The sequence below is a fragment of the Podarcis cretensis genome (genome assembly GCF_951804945.1).
Source record: "Podarcis cretensis genome assembly, chromosome: 13".
NCBI lineage: Eukaryota > Metazoa > Chordata > Lepidosauria > Squamata > Lacertidae > Podarcis > Podarcis cretensis.
In genome coordinates this window covers 38910950-38929339 of record NC_137182.1, presented here as the reverse complement: position 1 = coordinate 38929339, position 18390 = coordinate 38910950, and the positions used below count along the sequence as shown (strand labels likewise).

Here is an 18390-nt window from a genome sequence, read left to right as displayed (position 1 = left end):
GTGGGTCACCCAGTGCGAAGAGATGACGCAATAGGCAATGCCATAGAGAAATAAATTAGAACGGCACCCCAACTCTGGCCTAGGTTGGTGCCACGCATATGGCGGCACTTGGGCTGAAGCTGAACGCGAACTCGCTTCGTAACCTCTCCTTTTTCTCTATCTCTATCCGTTTTAATGCCCGGCAGAGCGAAGGCGCTCGTGGATGACGTCACTAAGGGCGCCCGGTGCATGACGTACTTTTTGTGAGCCTGAAAGAGGGAACGTGAGGAGTTCGTTTGTGCGGCGGAGGAGTGGAAGAAAGAAAAAGAAGGTGAGGAGGGAAAGGAGGGAGGGAGCGGTTAACTGGGGAGCAACCAAAAAGGAGCCCTGGCCTTTGGTTTCCTAAGGGGTAAAGAGAAGTTTAAGGTTTGTGGGGCGGAGGGGGAGAGAGAGAGACGCTACAGTATTGCTGCAAACCTAAACCCGTTTACCTAGGAGTAAGCACCATGGAATTCAATAGGACTTCCTCCTGCGCAAACGCGGTGAGGATTGCGCTGTAGACTGAGGTTTCTCGGTGGTTGCAGAAAAGGTGGAGAGGTTTGTCTGTCTCTCTGTTTGTTTGCTGCACCACTTGTGCTGCCTTTTCCCTGAGAAGCGCAGGGTCCCATGAGGGAGGTCAAGCTCAGTGATAACCACTATCCCCAAGTTGTCCAGTAACTTGGTTGCTTAGCAGAGATCTGAACCTTGGTCTCCCCAGTTACTACACTACAGTGGCTCTCGGATTAGATGGGTTTGGCCTATCCTGGTGGTGGCAGCAGCAATAATAATAATAATAATACAGTAGAAATAACAAAAGTAATACTCTCTTCCATACTCTTATCGGTTGGGAATATGTCATGGCTCATCCCTTCTAGTTGGCTTTTTTGCTGTCTGGACAGTATCTTGTTTTTCATTTGTGTTTTGCATAGTCATGGAACACTTATATTTCTTCCATTGAGGACCCTTCTGGCACTTTTTATTGCTAAACCTACACTGCCTTTTCTGTCTGTATCCTGTGTTTGAGAATGTATACTTTGTTAACAGATTATAAGCATTTCATTGTGTATCTAACGTATGTCACAATAAATTCATTAGCCTTTTAGATGCTGCAGTAGGCTTCCAAGATTATGCTAATTCCTGCAAAGTAGGTTTACTTTGGCAGATGAGAACTCTGAGATGGATCTTTTCTTAAGGCAACCACACAAGTTCACATTAGAACTGAGGCTTGAAACTAAGACTTCCTGGCGTGTGCTTCCTTTGCCACAGGACTTGCTCTCTGTTTGATGCGGTACTAAATAAGGCTGCAGTCCTACTTACCTGGAATTAAGCCCTACTGAACCCAGTAGGACTTACTTCTGCAAAGGCATGGTTAAGTTTTCACTGTAAGAGTTTCTGAAACCAGAGAGAACACAGAGAAGCCTGTCTTGGTAGTGGTGGAATATGGGCAGAGGCGATGTAGCCCTTGAAGTGACAGAAATTAGAAACTTGGATGTTTGGGCTGAGATACCTGGAGCGAAGAATTTTGGTGACTGACATGGTACCTCAGTATTTATGCTTATTGTGAAATGATGCTGAAATCCGAATCAGTTTTTTAAAAAAAAGAAAATCTCTATAAGGCAAAAGGTGGGTGAATTGGAAACTGAAGCGCTAACTCGAGGTCTCTTAAATTGAAGGGGGTTCCAATGGAGCACTTGTATTTGTGGAAAGGGAGAGATGTTTTTGGAGATGGGGCTAAGGAAAGGACACATTTCAACTGAGGGGCATAGTGGATCTGGATCTTGTGTTGATGGGTGTCTAGCAACTGTGTGTGGCTCTCTAGGGGTTGCTGCTACCTCATAAGTGTTGTACAGTGGTACCTCAGGTTAAGTACTTAATTTGTTCCAGAGGTCCGTACTTAACCTGAAACTGTTCTTAACCTGAAGCACCACTTTAGCTAATGGGGCCTCCTGCTGCTGCTGCGCCACCAGAGCACAATTTCTGCTCTCATCCTGAAGCAAAGTTCTTAACCTGAAGCACTATTTCTGGGTTAGCAGAGTCTGTAACCTGAAGCGTATGTAACCTGAAGCGTATGTAACCTGAGGTACCACTGTATTAGATCAGTGTGGTGGCCTCCAGCAGTCTGTTGGACTCCACCTGCCTTCAGCCCAAGCCAGTTTCGCTAATGGGTGGGAATGATTGGAGTTACAGTTTACAACCTGTGGAGGGCACTGTGTTGGCTACCCTTGGGTTAGATAGTGGTTAGAATTTCTCCTGGTCTAGTACTGCGGGAAATAACAGATCAATAAGACTCTGGATATTTATGTCACTTACTATGGTTTTCTCCTGTGTCCCTCCCTTTTTCTCCTTTGCAGTCTGATCCATCATGTCTTTGGCGGATGAGCTTTTGGCTGACCTCGAAGAGGCAGCAGAAGAAGAGGATGGCAGCTTTGCAGATGAAGAGGATGAGCCTCCCATTGAGGATGTCCAGGAGGAAATGCAAGTGGATCTGGCAACTGATTCAGTCAAGAGTATTGCCAAGCTCTGGGACAGTAAGACGGTGAGAGAAAATGAGCTTGGCTGCCGGGCCAAAATGTATAGAAGCGATGGTTTTCAAAATAGTGTTCAACCTGGGGTCCACTGGTTCTATAAACTGCCTTTTCCTTTTTGGGTGTAGTTCTTTCTGGGTGTAGTTCTTTCTAGGGAAGTTAACCCTTTAAAGGTGCCCTCTTCAAAAAGTAAGACTCAACTTTTTGTTTTTTCTCTTGTGCAGTTTGCTGAAATCCTGCTGAAGATTGAGGAATACATCAGCAAACAGCCCAAAGCATCTGAAGGTACTGAGAGTCTCTGGCTGAGATTTCCTTTGGAAAAGAGGTCACCCAACAGATGTGTATGCACACATCACCCAGTCTGATTCCTGCAGTATAGAGTCTGCTACAGAACTTCCTTGTCCTGCAGTACAGAGCTAATGAACCCATATGTCCACCCCCCTGTTACCTTATAGTGAGGTGCCCTGTATGGATTTTGACTTTGCATGTTCCTTTCTCATTAGTTCTAGGTCCAGTAGAGGCTGCTCCCGAATACAGAGTCATTGTGGATGCCAATAACCTCACAGTGGAGATTGAGAATGAGCTAAGTAAGTGCAAACCTTAGCCACTCGCTTTGGGGTAAGGGAGGTTGAGAAGGCTTTGAAAACAATACAGTAGCTGCTACCCTGTGAGGGTGGCAGATGATGAGTTAGGGAAGTAGTGAGATTGGGAAAGGCTGGCTTCATTGGAGCAAGGGGTGTGATCTAGTAAATAAAGGTACTCCTGCCCGTACGGGCCAGTCGTGTCCGACTCTAGGGTTGCGTGCTCATCTCGCTTAAGAGGCCAGGAGCCAGCGCCATCCGAAGACACTTCCAGGTCACGTGGCCAGCGTGATGAAGCTACTCTGGCAAGCCAGCACCAGTACCGCACACGGAAATGCCGTTACCTTCCCGCTATAAAGCGGTACCTATTTATCTGCTTGCACTTAAGGGTGCTTTCGGACTGCTAGGTGGGCAGGAGCTGGGACCGAACGACAGGAGCTCACCCTGCCGCGGGGATTTGAACCGCCGACCTTACGATCAGCAAGCCACCCGCGTCCCACGACGTGGGTCTAGTAAATAGAAGGGCACATACTGGCCAGACAAACCTTCACAGGAGTTTTGGGATGCAAAGGACATTTGTGTGTTGGTGTCACAGTAGAACAGGGACTGTTTTGATAAGAGCACTTTCTTTCTTGGGCAGGAGAAAAAGTTCAAGCTGGCCAATCTCTGAATAGGCTATACAGCTCAGCATTAAAATGTCTTTTATTCTCACTAGTGTAATGGCGCTCTGTGTTTCTGTCTGTTTTGTAAAAGGTTGTCTTTGCCTCTCTCTTTTTAGATATTATTCACAAGTTCATTCGAGACAAGTACTCCAAGCGGTTTCCTGAACTAGAATCCCTTGTTCCAAATGCACTGGACTACATCCGGACTGTCAAGGTATTGTGTCTGTCTGTGTCTTGAACTTCACAAAGTCAGTTTTTTACATTTGCATCGATGACTAGCCCAACCCTCATATAACTTTTGCCACTTATTTAGTGGAGGTGCTCTATGTTCAAATGGCTATTAATATTGCAACTCAGATAATACATACTGTAGTTTTCTGTGTATAAGACAACCTTTTTTAATTCAAACATTAAGTTAAAAATTGGGGGTCATCTTATACACGGATTGTGCATAGGGGGGATGTGGGATCGATTGCTGCCGTGAGCCAGAGATTGTCTGCAGGTATTTTGCGTGTTATTGGTGGCTGCGGCAACAGCTGTTGTTGATTGGCTGCCACTGCGGCACTAGGGCGGGCTATTGGCAGCTTTTGCCAGCGTGGGGACAGATGATAGGTGGCTTTTACGATGCATGTGAGTGGCAGCGTAGGTTATGTGGGTGAGCAATTTTCGACAATTCCCCCTAAAAAAAGCTCAGCAACTTAGGGCAGTTTCCCCCCATTTTCTCAATTTTGCGTCCCCCCAAATAGGGGGTGTCTTATACATGGGAAAATATGGTAAATAAACACACGGTAATACCAACTATTCACAAAACCATGGTGACTGAAAATCTCTTGAGTATTCTTCAGGTCCACAGTTAATTCATGGTTTTAATATGTCATAATCAACCTTGAACCTAAAAGGTGTAGTGGGTAGAGCTAGCAGATTAGCTGTGTTCAAATATTTATCCTGACGGGAAGTTCACATGGTTGCTTTTGAGAAGTTGTTATTGTTCAGTCTTAAACTAGCTTCCAGGTTAGGAAAAATGAGGATTGTGTGTGTGGAGGGCCGGGGGAAGATCCCCAAATATTCCACCCTTGGAGGAAAAGAATATTCATGTGATCCACAAATCGTTCCGAGAATTGCTGACACAAATTAGAACTGACCCTCGAGCAGCCTTGGTCCTTCTCAGTAATGAACAAAACTGAGACCAGAATTCTCTAAATAAGGTTGGGACTTCAGTTAAACATGGTTACAGTGCCTCCCACCTGTGCTTTTCGGGGGGGGGGTGCTTTCTGTCTTCTTCAGTGGCTAACTTCTGTTTTAAAACGTTTGAACCTTGCAGGAACTAGGGAACAGCTTGGACAAATGCAAGAACAATGAGAATCTTCAACAGATCCTCACCAACGCTACAATCATGGTGGTCAGTGTCACCGCATCCACTACCCAGGGGTAAGGCTCTGCACAGGAAAAAGAGGAGGTTTTTGGAAGGGTATGGGAGATTGGTGGGCATCTGGACTGGGAGGGGGGATATAGACTGGATTTGCAAATGGTGCTGTACCATTCCAGGCTGCAGGTGGGGGAATTACTTTCCAAAATTCCCTGTAAGAAGAATACTCCTATGTTGAAGGGACAGTGTCTAGCTTAGCCCTTTTCCCCTTGGTGTGCTAGTGCTTTTTCCTCCCTTTACAGATTTCTCTTGATATATAGGGGAGCATTGAAAAATAATATCTTATCTCTGGCAGTATGGAGTACTACAGTCTACTGTACCACTTGTTCCACTGTTTATAGAGCAAGCCCAGAATCATGGCAGTTTTCCCTTTATGGGATTTTAGCACAGAGAATAGATTTCGGATGAGAGTGTGGCTTTTAGGTCACTGCTTGGTTGTCAAGAGAGTGGCCTTTAGACAATTACGGTCCGTCTTATCACATGAAGAGACAGGAGGCACCTGCCAGATCACATGATAAATGGTATGAGTTAACTTATTGATGACTCACAGCTTACATATGCTGGTGGAGATAGAGTGTGGGGTTGCAAATCAAAATACGCAAGGGGGACCTGCAGCAAAACATTGCAGTTCGAATTGCTCCCATTCAAGTTTCCAGCCATCTGTTCCCTGTCCTCAACTGTTAGCCAGCATTCCATGACCACTGAGCATGCTCAGTCTTTATAGGCCTGCCTTTGGGCTTTCCAACAATTTTGCTGTATGACTGCAAACGGGCTCTCAAAATCTACAGATATCTCCCATTTTGTGTATGTGGATGGTGCCATTTTTGGCTACGTAAGGATCCATGCTCAGAGATAGAATATTAACATATTGGGTGGTCCTGAAAGCTTTGAAACAAATTCCACACTCTTGGCATGGAGTGATGGTGCAGATATAGTGAACCAGACCTGATGACCTATGTATCTCGGCCTCAAGCATTGCCTCTCTCCTGCTGCAGGCAACAGTTAACTGAGGAAGAATTGGAGCGCATTGAGGAGGCCTGCGACATGGCCCTGGAGCTGAACCAGTCTAAACACCGCATCTACGAGTATGTGGAGTCCCGCATGTCCTTCATCGCCCCCAACTTGTCCATCATTGTGGGAGCCTCCACTGCTGCTAAAATAATGGGTGAGACTCTCAGTGGAGCTCTGTGGGCTTGGCTCCTTGCGTATCAGAATATGGAATCTTGGGATTGTATCAGAATTGGAGCAGATTCATTGAAATTGATGGATGTGACTAGCTTAAGTCCTTTAATGTAAATGGGTCTAGTGTAATTTAGTTGGATGTATAAGTAAGTGTGTCATTGGCAGAGAGGGACACGAAGGCCCCTAGATTCTGAAAGGAATGTAAAGCCTTCTCTGAAAGGGTCAAACACCCACATTGGATGCTATGGGGAAATCATTTAATTTTTACAATTCATCTTTCCAAATCCAAAGACTGCCGAAGTACTGTATTTCACAAAAGAACACTGGAGTGCTAATGTAAAAAATTATAAACTTGAAGCCATGAATTAAACGGTCCAAGAAATTTAGCAGCATCTGTCATGTTGTTGATGTATGATCAGTTCTGGCAGGTCTCTGTGGCCAGGAACAGCAAAGAGCTCTCCTTGCACACAAGGAGAGGAACTTTGTTTACAAATCCCAACAGGCCAGGGAGAAGCCATGGTTTGGCTGATCAAAAACCCCGAACCACCTTGGTCCTCGGTCCCACAACTAGCATTCATTCCATATTGCCTTCCCTTCTCTCAAGGCATTGCCGGTGGCCTCACAAACCTCTCCAAGATGCCAGCCTGCAACATCATGCTTCTGGGGGCCCAGAGGAAGACACTGTCTGGATTTTCCAGCACTTCGGTGCTGCCTCACACTGGCTACATCTATCACAGCGACATTGTACAGTCGTTGCCTCCGGTAGGTGTGAGTGAGTCTGCCCCTCCTCCTTTCTCTGTTGAGTTGATGCATGAGTTTCCTAACAGCAACCAGCCAACATGTGCCTTTGATTCCTTCCTTGCAGGACTTGCGAAGGAAGGCAGCTCGCTTGGTATCAGCAAAATGTACACTGGCAGCGCGTGTGGACAGCTTTCATGAGAGCTCTGAAGGGAAGGTATGTGGTACAAGGCAAAAGCTCCGGGATCCTGGGGGAGTGGCTGGTGTGAGAAGCATAAAGGAGGGCCCCAAGGGGGTGACTGCTTTGTAAGCACTTTTTGCTCTTTTATCCTTCTGCTACCATTCAGGTTGGCTATGACCTCAAGGAGGAAATTGAAAGGAAATTTGATAAGTGGCAGGAGCCACCTCCTGTCAAGCAAGTGAAGCCACTGCCAGCACCCTTGGATGGACAAAGGAAGAAACGTGGAGGACGCAGGTGCGGGGGAGAGAATTGAAGAGATGTCTTGCGGCAGGGGCAGGGTGGGAGGGAGAGTTGGCTGAGCTGGCTGAGGCAGCCAGGAGGGTGGTGTTAAGCGTGCTAGGAAATAAGTACAGTTGCAACTGTACAGTCGGAAGTCGAACAGAATCTGTTCTGGAAGCCCGTTTGATTTCCAAAATGTTCAGAAACCAAAGTGTGGCTTCTGATTGGCTGCAGGAAACTCGTGCAGCCAATCGGAAGCCGCGCTGGATCTTCAGCTTCCAAAAATCATTCGAAAACCGGAACACTCACTTCCGGGTTTCGATCGTTTGGGAGCCAAGGCATTTGAGATCCAAGGTATGACTGTATTAGGGAATCCCTGATCTACTTTTAATATATACACACCTGTTAAAATCAAACCAGAATAATGGCATTTTATCTTTTCCATCAAATATTCTTTTCTCATGGAAAAAAAGATTTGAATACAACAATTCATTTTGCTTTTGCAAAACATTAGTTTTAAAACTTATTTTTCCTCATAATACAGTCACTGGTATGTTTCTTGAGCCCAGAATTATGCCAGAATATTGGGCAGGTGTGGAGTATAAGAAAGTTTCAATTTCCACATTAATGGAGGTAGGAGAGGGTCAGGTCAGGTTGTATCAGAATTCTGTAGACTTGTGTGTCTCGTTGAGATGAACGCAGGAATCCTGGCATTTCAGCCCTTTGTCTCTATGCCAAACACTGCTTTCATTCTTGGCAGCAACACTCTGTACTGGCATCATTCAGTTCTCAGCTGCCAATCTTAAAAGTGCTTTTCCTTGCTCCTTCAGATATCGCAAGATGAAGGAGCGTCTCGGTCTAACGGAAATCCGGAAGCAGGCAAACCGGATGAGCTTTGGAGAGGTAAGGAATCCTGCATAGTCTCCTTGTGTAGGATTTCTCTTGGTCTTTGGGTGTTGGGGGCTGTCTAATCCCTCAGGAGGGCAGGAGTAGAAACTGGGAGTTTCGGACGGTTCAGACTCTGTTGCCCAACTGTGCCTTTTTAACTGGTACAATGGAATGGGGGAAGTAACAGAAATATTTTGCGGGGCAGGGATCTCCGGGTTGCTTTACATTTTATGTAAAGTAAGTACTTCCAAGTAATACAAAGCATTAAACTTGACAAGCCATATGTGCATTTTGCTGTGTACAGAAGCTGCACGTCTGCCCACATCTACATGCAGGAATATTTAAGTTTGGGTGGTGGTTATGTGTTATATGGCCACAGGTGGGCTTCACACTTCTTCTATGTGTGCACAGATTAAATTAGATAAATAGAATGAGAAGTGGTTCTGAGAAGGCTGATGGAACGGACAGATAACTAGATGTATTTATAGCCTTGACTAATAATAAGTTTTCTTTCCCCTCTGCTTCGGATGTACTTGCATGTGACTCAACCCAGGCCATTTCAGGGAGGCTCACCTTGGCACACAATTACCTTTGTGGCCAGGGAGAGTCGCTCTCGTGTAGTGATCAGAGTGCTGGACTCAGGCCAGGATTCAAATCCTTGCTCAGTCATAAAGTGCATCACATGACCTTGTGCCGATCACCCTACAACAGGCTTGTTGTGAGGACGGAGGGAGAGAACCATTTATGCCAACTTGACCACCTTGGAAGAAAGTTTGGATATAAATTTGTTGTTGTTTAGTCGTTTAGTTGTGTCCGACTTTGTGATCCCATGGACCAGAGCATGCCAGGCACTCCTGTCTTCCACTGCCTCCCGCAGTTTGGTCAAACTCATGCTGGTAGCTTCAAGAACACTGTCCAACCATCTCATCCTCTGTCGTCCCTTTCTCCTTGTGCCCTCAATCTTTCCCAACATCAGGGTCTTTTCCAGGGAGTCTTCTCTTCTCATGAGGTGGCCAAAGTATTGGAGCCTCAACTTCAGGATCTGTTCTTCCAGTGAGCACTCTTGGATATAAATATAGGGACCAATTTGCCTCTTCCTAGATTGCAGGAGTAGTGGTGGGGCTGTCTTTTGGATCTATAGGCTAAAAATAAAAAAGGAAATTTCAAAAGCACCTGTTGTCCCTTATTGAGCCACTTGGGGGGGGGGAGGGAAGGGGTTGCATTCTCATTGAGACTGTCAACTTGGTCATTGGTCCTGTACTATCTAATCCAAACTTGGCCTTTTCTTCTCTGTGCTACGCTTCTTCTCTCCACACCTTTGCTAGATTGAAGAAGATGCTTACCAGGAAGACCTTGGTTTCAGTCTGGGCCACCTGGGGAAGTCAGGCAGCGGCCGAGTCCGGCAGACACAAGTCAACGAGGCCACGAAGGCCCGCATCTCAAAGACGCTGCAAGTAAGGAAATGGGGACTGGATGTGGAGTGCCGGGAGCTGTAAATCATCTTATGACTGGGTCCATCAAGGCTGTATTTCAAAGCCTCTGGACCTGGGCAGGGGCTGTTCATTCCTGAAGGCAGCATCACATTGTCCTCTTGAGGTTTCGGCAAACAGCTACACTGAGCAACCAGATCAGAGCTCTTACTGCAGTGTAATTATGCCGAGCATGTATGTCCTATTGTTACTCAAAGTGCTCAGAAAATACTCCCAGGCCAGCAAGCTCCGTGTGGAGCAGCCCTTGAGAACTTCAGCAGGCACAGAATTAGACTAATTCTATGGTCACATTGCTGGCCATTAGTCTCTGATAAGGGTAGGCAATTTCCCTGTTCCAAGTGGCTTTTTAATGTTGAGGTGAAGGGTGCCACACTAGGTTTTGTCTGTGATTGGCGAAAGAATGTGCCAGGGCTACTGGAGCGGCTACTGAGCCAGGGAGGACAGGATATGAGTGTCATGTGCGCTTGACATGCTTTTTGGTTCTAGGGAAGGTAACAAATGAAGGGCGTGCCTTTGGACAGCCAGCCATTTGGTTGTCCCCGTGCTTTAGCATCACTTCCCTCTCTTTCCACTGCCTCCTCTATGAAAGGCCTAACACCCATGCCTTTTTGCATTTGTCCTCCCAACCAGCGCACTCTCCAGAAGCAGAGCATGGTGTATGGAGGGAAGTCCACCATCCGGGACCGCTCCTCAGGCACTGCGTCCAGCGTGGCCTTCACTCCGCTGCAGGTAAGCACTGCACTTGGCTCTGCATTCCTTGAATTACATATAAGTGGCACTGACGTCTTTGAAGGAGGGGGCTGGGTGTACAAAGAGCTGGGTGTGCTGGGCTCTAGGAGTTTTGGAGAACTGAGTGTGTGCCTGGCAAGGATGCTGAGAAGTCCAATGGGCTATGTTTCTTTCCTCTGATCCAGCAGGGTTCTTTGGTTCTTAAATACTTTTTTGTTTGCTGTAGTCTTTTTTTTTTTTTAAATGAGGGTTATAAAAAATGAGGGTTATAAAATGCTATAATACATTTTTCTTGGCTGAAACCCTAATCCCTCTCTGTCTCCCCACCCTCACTGTTCTGCTTGCAGCACTTGAAGAGGAAAGATTATAAGCTCATGTGTGCAATATCGGTTGTTGTTATTATATATTAACAACAACAATATTGTATAATGACAACAACGGTAGTTGTATTTTTGCACTAAGGTGTCTCAGTAAAAACAAAAAGGACCAGGACTTTAAAGCCAGATATAAAAACAGCAATACAGAAAAAAATAAATACAGTACTGTAAATTTATTTCAAGGAAGAAATCGTACCCACAGCATGGATGAGTGCAAAAATGGCCCTGGACATAGCTAACTACCCTCCCAGTGAAAAACTAAAGGCTGGGTAAATAACAATGTCTTTTGCCTTGCACTTAAAAAAATACAACAATGGTGCTAGGCAGGTTTCTCTTGGGAAAGCGTTCAACCAACTAGGAGCACACCAAACAATTTACTTCTGTCCAAGACGTAGAAGCTGGAGATTTGGAGGGCGTGTGTTGTCGTAATTCAGCGCCTCTCCTACTTTCTAAAGGCAGCAAGATCTCTGGACTCTGCATTAAAAAAAAAAAAATAGCCTCCCTCTCTCACATTCACCTCCCCCCCTCCTCTTGTTTCCAGGGTCTGGAGATTGTGAACCCTCAGGCGGCTGAAAAGAAGGTAGCTGAAGCAAACCAGAAGTACTTCTCCAGCATGGCTGAATTCTTGAAGGTGAAGAGCGAGAAAAGTGGCATCATGTCCACCACATAGCCCTCTTGCCGCGGACGCTGTCCCTCCCCTTTGACTAGCAGTTTGAACCATGAACCAAATTCAAGAAGAGGAGCCTTTGCACAGAAAACGCCTTTGTTGGAGTTCCAAAGGCGGCCTGGCATTCAGAACTCTCCATTCTCCCGGGCCCAAGTGGTACCTTGTGGTTCTCTCCCTACCCTGCTTTTCTTTATTGAGAAACATCATTGTCAGGGAGCCTAGTATTCTGGCAGGGGGAGGCACGCAGTAGAGAGAATTTAGTTCTCTTCCCTGGTCTCATGCAGTATTCAGAAGCAGGCTACTGAAGGTGTGAGCTGTTTATAAGGGCATGGAGTGGTTAGCTTAAAGGAGTAACTTGAATGAACTTACAACATCCTAACCATGGCTTTAGATCATCCTGGGTACGATCCTCTTCACTGTTAGCCCAAGTTTTAAATGAAACCGAGGTTGTAAAAATACCAGCATGAATACAAGTAATGCTTTGGGATAGTACCAGAGCGCTTCTCCCTTGCTGTGTTGGTTTAGGAGTTACTAACCCTTCGTCCTGTTTCACGATCTGGAACTCAACAACAGATTTACTGGTTATAGTGCGTGTATCTCTCTCCCCATACAAGTAGATTCAAGTTTGTCCTGTAAAAGGACTGTGCTGTGTGTGTGCTGTCATTTGGCAGGAACTGAAATTTCGAAATGCTCTATGCTCAAGTTCTATGGAAGGTTATATCTATGTATGAATGTGCTGGGGTGGTAGAATAAATAGCTTTGCAGTTACATGGAACTGTGAGTGCAGGACTGGCAACTTCAGGGGATCTGAAGGTAACTGGTTCCATTTCTTACTGTGTAAATGAGTGGCTCATTAAGGGAATCACACTTTTCTCATGGTGTCTGACTTTCAGATGTGTTTTAATGTGGTAGGAAAAAGCAATAGTTATTAAAGAATAAGAGACTTTTTTCTCCTGTGAGAGAGAAGTGACTGGTTGATTCCATAGGTGAGACAGTTGCAGGGAGTGCAGGGAGGGAGGCAGGAGGGAGATGTAATTCACTGGAGGGTAAATTAGATCTGGCCCTATGTTTGCTACATGTAGGACACCCTTCCCTAACCTGATGCCCTCCAGATGTTTTGGACAGCTCCCATGAACCCTAGCCAGCACAGTCGAGGAAGACGTGATGTATAGATGCCATGTTTTCTCTCTGCAGTCTAGAAAAAACTCTAAATTCATGCTGATTTCTGGATGCCTTGGGCGTGGGGAGAGACATATAGGATTTATGGGGTGTCTGTTTTGACAGTGGGAGCATGAAACTTCATTGTCTGTAACCTGTACATTTTTGGAAAAAATAGAATGGCACCTTTGGAGTCTGTGTTTGTGATCTTTCTGGGTTGGGGAGGGTAGTACTTCCTAAGGAAACTCCATATAGATTTTTTGTGCAGGAGCCTGCTTTTTATAACTTTGCAGCATGAAAGGCCTCCTCCACCCCTTTCCATACCACACTTCTACTTTTCAGGCAGGGCTTTCCTTTCCTGTGTTGGGCATAGAATTTGCCTTTCTAAAACAAGCTTATTTTTGGTTCTAAACAGGTTGTTTACATTTCCATAGCACAACAATCCAGAGCTGAGGCTGTGGTTGCTCTGCCCAGTAACCGCAAAGCATTCTAGGGTTTGCCTCTTTGCTATTTTTTCTAGGCTTGTTGTTTAATCCCTGCTTGCCTAGAGAAGAATTAGTGATGCCTATTAGACAACAGCCTGTTAAGTAGTTGTCTTATTGCTAGGTGGTAAAGGACCTACATGGGACGCGGGTGGCACTGTGGGTTAAACCACAGAGCCTAGGATTACTGATCAGAAGGTCGGCGGTTTGAATCCCTGCAATGGGGTGAGCTCCCATTGCTCGGTCCCTGCTCCTGCCAACCTAGCAGTTCGAAAGCACGTCAAAGTGCAAGTAGATAAATAGGTACCGCTCCGGCGGGAAGGTAAACGGCGTTTCCGTGCGCTGCTCTGGTTCGCCAGAAGCAGCTTAGTCATGCTGGCCACGTGACCCGGAAGCTGTATGCTGGCTCCCTTGGCCAATAAAGCGAGATGAGCGCCGCAACCCCAGAGTCGGTCACAACTGGACCTAATGGTCAGGGGTCCCTTTACCTTTACCTAAAGGACCTACATAAAGTTTCCAGCAGCTGCGGGGGTGGGACAAAGGTAGGAGGAGGACTGGGCCTTTGTAGATTTAAATCAGCTGGGCGAATTAGCTCAGTCTTTGTGGATTTAAATCAGCTCTTTGCTATTGCTGTGCTTGTCCTGCACCAAGCTCCTCCTAACTTGGTATTTTGTCATGACTATATCATACTGCGGGAGGCCGTGGAAGACAGGAGTGCCTGGCGTTCTCTGGTCCATGGGGTCACAAAGAGTCGGACACAACTAAACGACTAAACAACAACAACATATCATACTTTGTTGGGTATTCTGAGCTCCCTGGGGAAGGAATAGGCCACAAGTTAGTGCTAGAGCACATGGGTAACATCAGGTCTGAGTGTGGCACTCCAGACCTTTCCACCCAGCCCTCTAGACTTTCAGGCCACGCTCCCTACCCAGCCACACTCTCCTTGAGTGTTTTTGTCTGGCTGGAATGTGTTCTTGAACTCTGGTGTCTGGGTGGAGGATAAAGAGGGGCGTGTGTAGAAGCCAATCTACAGTACAAAGGGAAAACATAATATTGCTCCACTTACCGCAGGCATGGGGTAGCTGGAAAGGTGTCCAAAAGGGCATGTAGCCTTCAGGTTCTCCATCCCTGCTTTGCACCCATAACGTCCTCACAGCAAGAATGCCCAAGCAATAGCTGATGAGCAGAGGCAAGGAGGCTGTGAGAGGCAAGGAGGCTCCCTTCAGAAAATAGAAGCCTTGTCCAAATGAGAACACAAAAAGGAACATAAACTTTGGCAAAAGAAACACAAGCAGGTAATAAAGGGATGCAATGCTCCCCCCCCCACAAAACACCCTAAGGGATACCTCACAACTTTCATTCCTGCTCTTAAACGGGAGGCGAGGAGGTTGCAGAGAAGCTGAATCAATTACGTATCTGCATTCGTTTTCACCGCAGGGCTGGAGCTGACTCCCTCAAGAAGGGGAGTCGGAAGAACTAAGCGCAACAGTGGTGGCGAGAGACAAAGTTCTAGGCTTTAATAGCAAATTTAAAAATTAACCTACCATGGGATTCTCTCGCCTCCCAAGTTGTTAAAGGACTCAAATGTGGAAATTATTAGTCTTTTAACAACAACAAAAGTTACCTGGTTCCTAAGATCAGCTTCTGTACCAGGGGACTGGGAAGCAATCAAGGTAAAACTAATTTTTAAAAAGAGCCAGGAGGGATGCAGGAAATTACAGAGTAGTTAGCTTAATGTTTGTTCAGGGTAAACTGGTGAAAAACATTAAATATAAAATGATCAAGCATTTAGAAGAACAAGTATTGAAGAAGAATCAACATGATTTCTGTGGGTGTAAGTTGTCTCACTAATATTTTAGGAGTTCTTTGAAAGCGCTATGTGGGCAGGGTGATCCACTAGATGTTGTATTCTTGGACCTCCAAAAAGCTTTTACAAAGCCCCTCACCAAGGGCCTTGGACTGGATGGACTGGTAGCTGGGTTAAAGAATAAAGGTAAAGGTAAAGGTACCCCTGCCCGTACGGGCCAGTCTTGACAGACTCTGGGGTTGTGCGCCCATCTCACTTAAGAGGCCAGGGGCCAGCGCTGTCCGAAGACACTTCCGGGTCACGTGGCCAGCGTGACATCGCTGCTCTGGCGAGCCAGAGCCGCACACGGAAACGCCGTTTACCTTCCCGCTGGTAAGCGGTCCCTATTTATCTACTTGCACCCGGAGGTGCTTTCGAACTGCTAGGTTGGCAGGCGCTGGGACCGAGCAGCGGGAGCGCACCCCGCCGCAGGGATTCGAACCGCCGACCTTTCGATCGGCAAGCCCTAGGCGCTGAGGCTTTAACCCACAGCGCCACCTGCGTCCCCGGGGGTTAAAGAATAGGAAGCAGATAATTGGGGGGAAATTGACAGTTCTGACAAAAGGGGTATAAGTGGGATCTACTAAGGATCTGTATTAGAACCAGTGATGTTAAAGTTCAAAAAGAGGTTGTGGGGGGTGGGGTGAACATTAAAGTAGCAAATGTGTGGAGCAAAAAAATCCTAACCACATAGATGTTCACTGACTGGTACTGTATTGGGATTGTAGGGAAAAGCTCAACAAAAAATTGAACCCAGTGAATGGCAACTGTGAAAATTATGAATTCAGTGCTAGGGATCATTAGGAAAGGGATAGATAATACAATTGCCTATATCATAATACCGTGATGTAAATTATGGTGTGACTACACTTGATATAGTCATTATGCCAGCTTTGAAAAGGATATTGCAGAACTGGAAATGGTGCATTCAAAATGATCAGGGGGCTGCAGCGGCTCCCTTTTATGAGGAAAGGCTACAACACTGGAGGCTTTTTAGGTTGTTTTTAAAAAAAATATCAGGAAGGAGAGACATTATAGAGGTTTATAGAATTACGTGTGGTATTAGAGAAAGTACTTTGCACACAGCAGATAGTTAGAACTATGGTATTTGCTGGCATAAGATGTGGGTGACAGACACCAACTTAGATGGATTTAAAGGGATTAGAGAAATTCATGGAGGAAAAAACCATGTGCTTAACCCTCCTACCTCCCTGCCCCCCACCAGCAGAGTTGCTAGAGAACAACAGCGGGAGAGGGCTCATTGCACTCATCTTCTGCCTGCGTCCTTCCCACAAGCATCTGGTTGCTTTACTGTGGTGAACGGGATGCTAGGCAAGGCAGGCCTCTGGTCTAATCCAGCAGGGTTCTCTTCTTGTTCTTAACCACCTGGATGGGGGAAAGAGCTGAGCTGCGAAAGGTTTAGGTGCCCTCCAACAGTATAAGGCAGCTTTATGCATTCAGATATGCCGGCAAGGCCCCTTTCTGCAGTGTTCACAAAAGTGGGGCAAGCAGGTGTTAAGAGGTGCAAGTGTGAACGCCCCCTTCTCTTTCTTCAGGTGAATGGTTCAGGCCCCCCCAATGCATTTGCTTAAGACTATGAAGCTTCTTTCAAAGAACATCGGAGAATGCTGGATCAGGCCAGCAGCCCACATTCAACATGTGAAGTGTATATTTTTAGGACCCTCTTTTTATTTGTGTCATTTTAACTGATTTTAATATTGTGCTTTAATCCACCCCGGGACCTTGGGGTTCACACAGTGATGGCCAGACTTGGCCCACCAGCTGTTTTGGGACTACAGTTCCCATCATCCCTGACCACTGGTCCTGTCAGCTAAGGATGATGGGAGTTGTAGTTCCAAAACAGCTAGAGGGCCAAGTTTGGCCATCACTGCCGGTCATAATAATATAGTTCAGCATCATGTTCTCAGAGTGGCTAACCAGATGCCTGTGGAAGCCTGCAAGCAGCACATTGGCATAACAGCATCCTTTAGCCGCTGGCATAAAGAGGCATGACTGTGAAAGCAAAGCATAGCCATGGAGGCTGACAGCCTTATCCTCCATGAATTTGACTCATCTTTTAAAGCAGTCCAAGTTGGTGACCACCACTGGCTCTTGTGGGAGCGATTACAGACCCTCCAAGTGTCCCTATTTTCCAGGGGCAGTCCCAGATTTACACAAGCTGTTCCGGTTTCTTATTTGATCCCAGAATGCCCCACTTTTCCTTAGGAGATCCCTATTTTAATCGGAGAAATGTTGAAGGGTATAGTAGGGTTTCCCTATTTTCATCAGAGGCTATGGAGTTATGCGGCCCCTGAGCCAAACTATTCAACATGTAAAAGACATTTGAAGGCAGCCCTGTTTAATGTTTTCTTATTTCCTTGATATGTTGGAAGCCACCTACAGTTACTGGAACAACCCAGTCAGATGGACAAGGTATAAATAATAAAATTATTATTATTATTATTATGGAATTTGTTGTTGTTGTTTAGTTGTGTCCGACTCTTCGTGACCCCATGGACCAGAGCACACCAGGCACTCCTGTCTTCCACTGCCTCTCGCAGCTTGGTCAAACTCATGCTGGTAGCTTCGAGAACACTATCCAACCATCTCGTCCTCTGTCGTCCCCTTCTCCTTGTGCCCTCCATCTTTCCCAACATCAGGGTCTTTTCCAGGGAGTCTCTCTTCTCATGAGGTGGCCAAAGTATTGGAGTCTCAGCTTCAGGATCTGTCCTTCCAGTGAGCACTCAGGGCTGATTTCCTTCAGAATGGATAGGTTTGATCTTCTTGCGGTCCATGGGACTCTCAAGAGTTTCCTCCAGACCATAATTCAAAAGCATCAATTCTTCGGCGATCAGCCTTCTTTATGGTCCAGCTCTCACTTCCGTACATCACTACTGGGAAAACCATAGCTTTAACTATACGGACCTTTGTTGGCAAGGTGATGTCTCTGCTTTTTAAGATGCTGTCTAGGTTTGTCATTGCTTTTCTCCCAAGGAGCAGGCGTCTTTTAATAATAATAATAATAATAATAATAATAATAATAATAATTTTTTTATTTATACCCCGCCCTCCCCAGCCAAGGCCGGGCTCAGAGCGGCTTACAAGCAATAATAAAAACAAGACGAATGATTAATAATAATAGAACATCCTATTTTCAT

At 46.0% G+C, this 18390-nt stretch overlaps 1 protein-coding gene across 1 annotated transcript; it reads left to right on the top strand.

The window, feature by feature from the left end:
• Positions 1–159: 159 nt before the first annotated feature.
• PRPF31 (pre-mRNA processing factor 31) lies at positions 160–13094 on the top strand. The gene is made up of 14 exons (XM_079951322.1): positions 160–310; positions 2370–2554; positions 2768–2828; positions 3047–3130; positions 3903–4000; positions 5108–5214; positions 6208–6377; positions 6999–7156; positions 7260–7349; positions 7480–7607; positions 8423–8495; positions 9806–9934; positions 10601–10699; positions 11618–13094. The coding sequence occupies exons 2-14, from the start codon at positions 2381–2383 to the stop codon at positions 11744–11746; spliced, it is 1500 nt and encodes a 499-aa protein (XP_079807448.1). The 5' UTR covers positions 160–310; positions 2370–2380; the 3' UTR covers positions 11747–13094.
• Positions 13095–18390: the final 5296 nt, after the last annotated feature.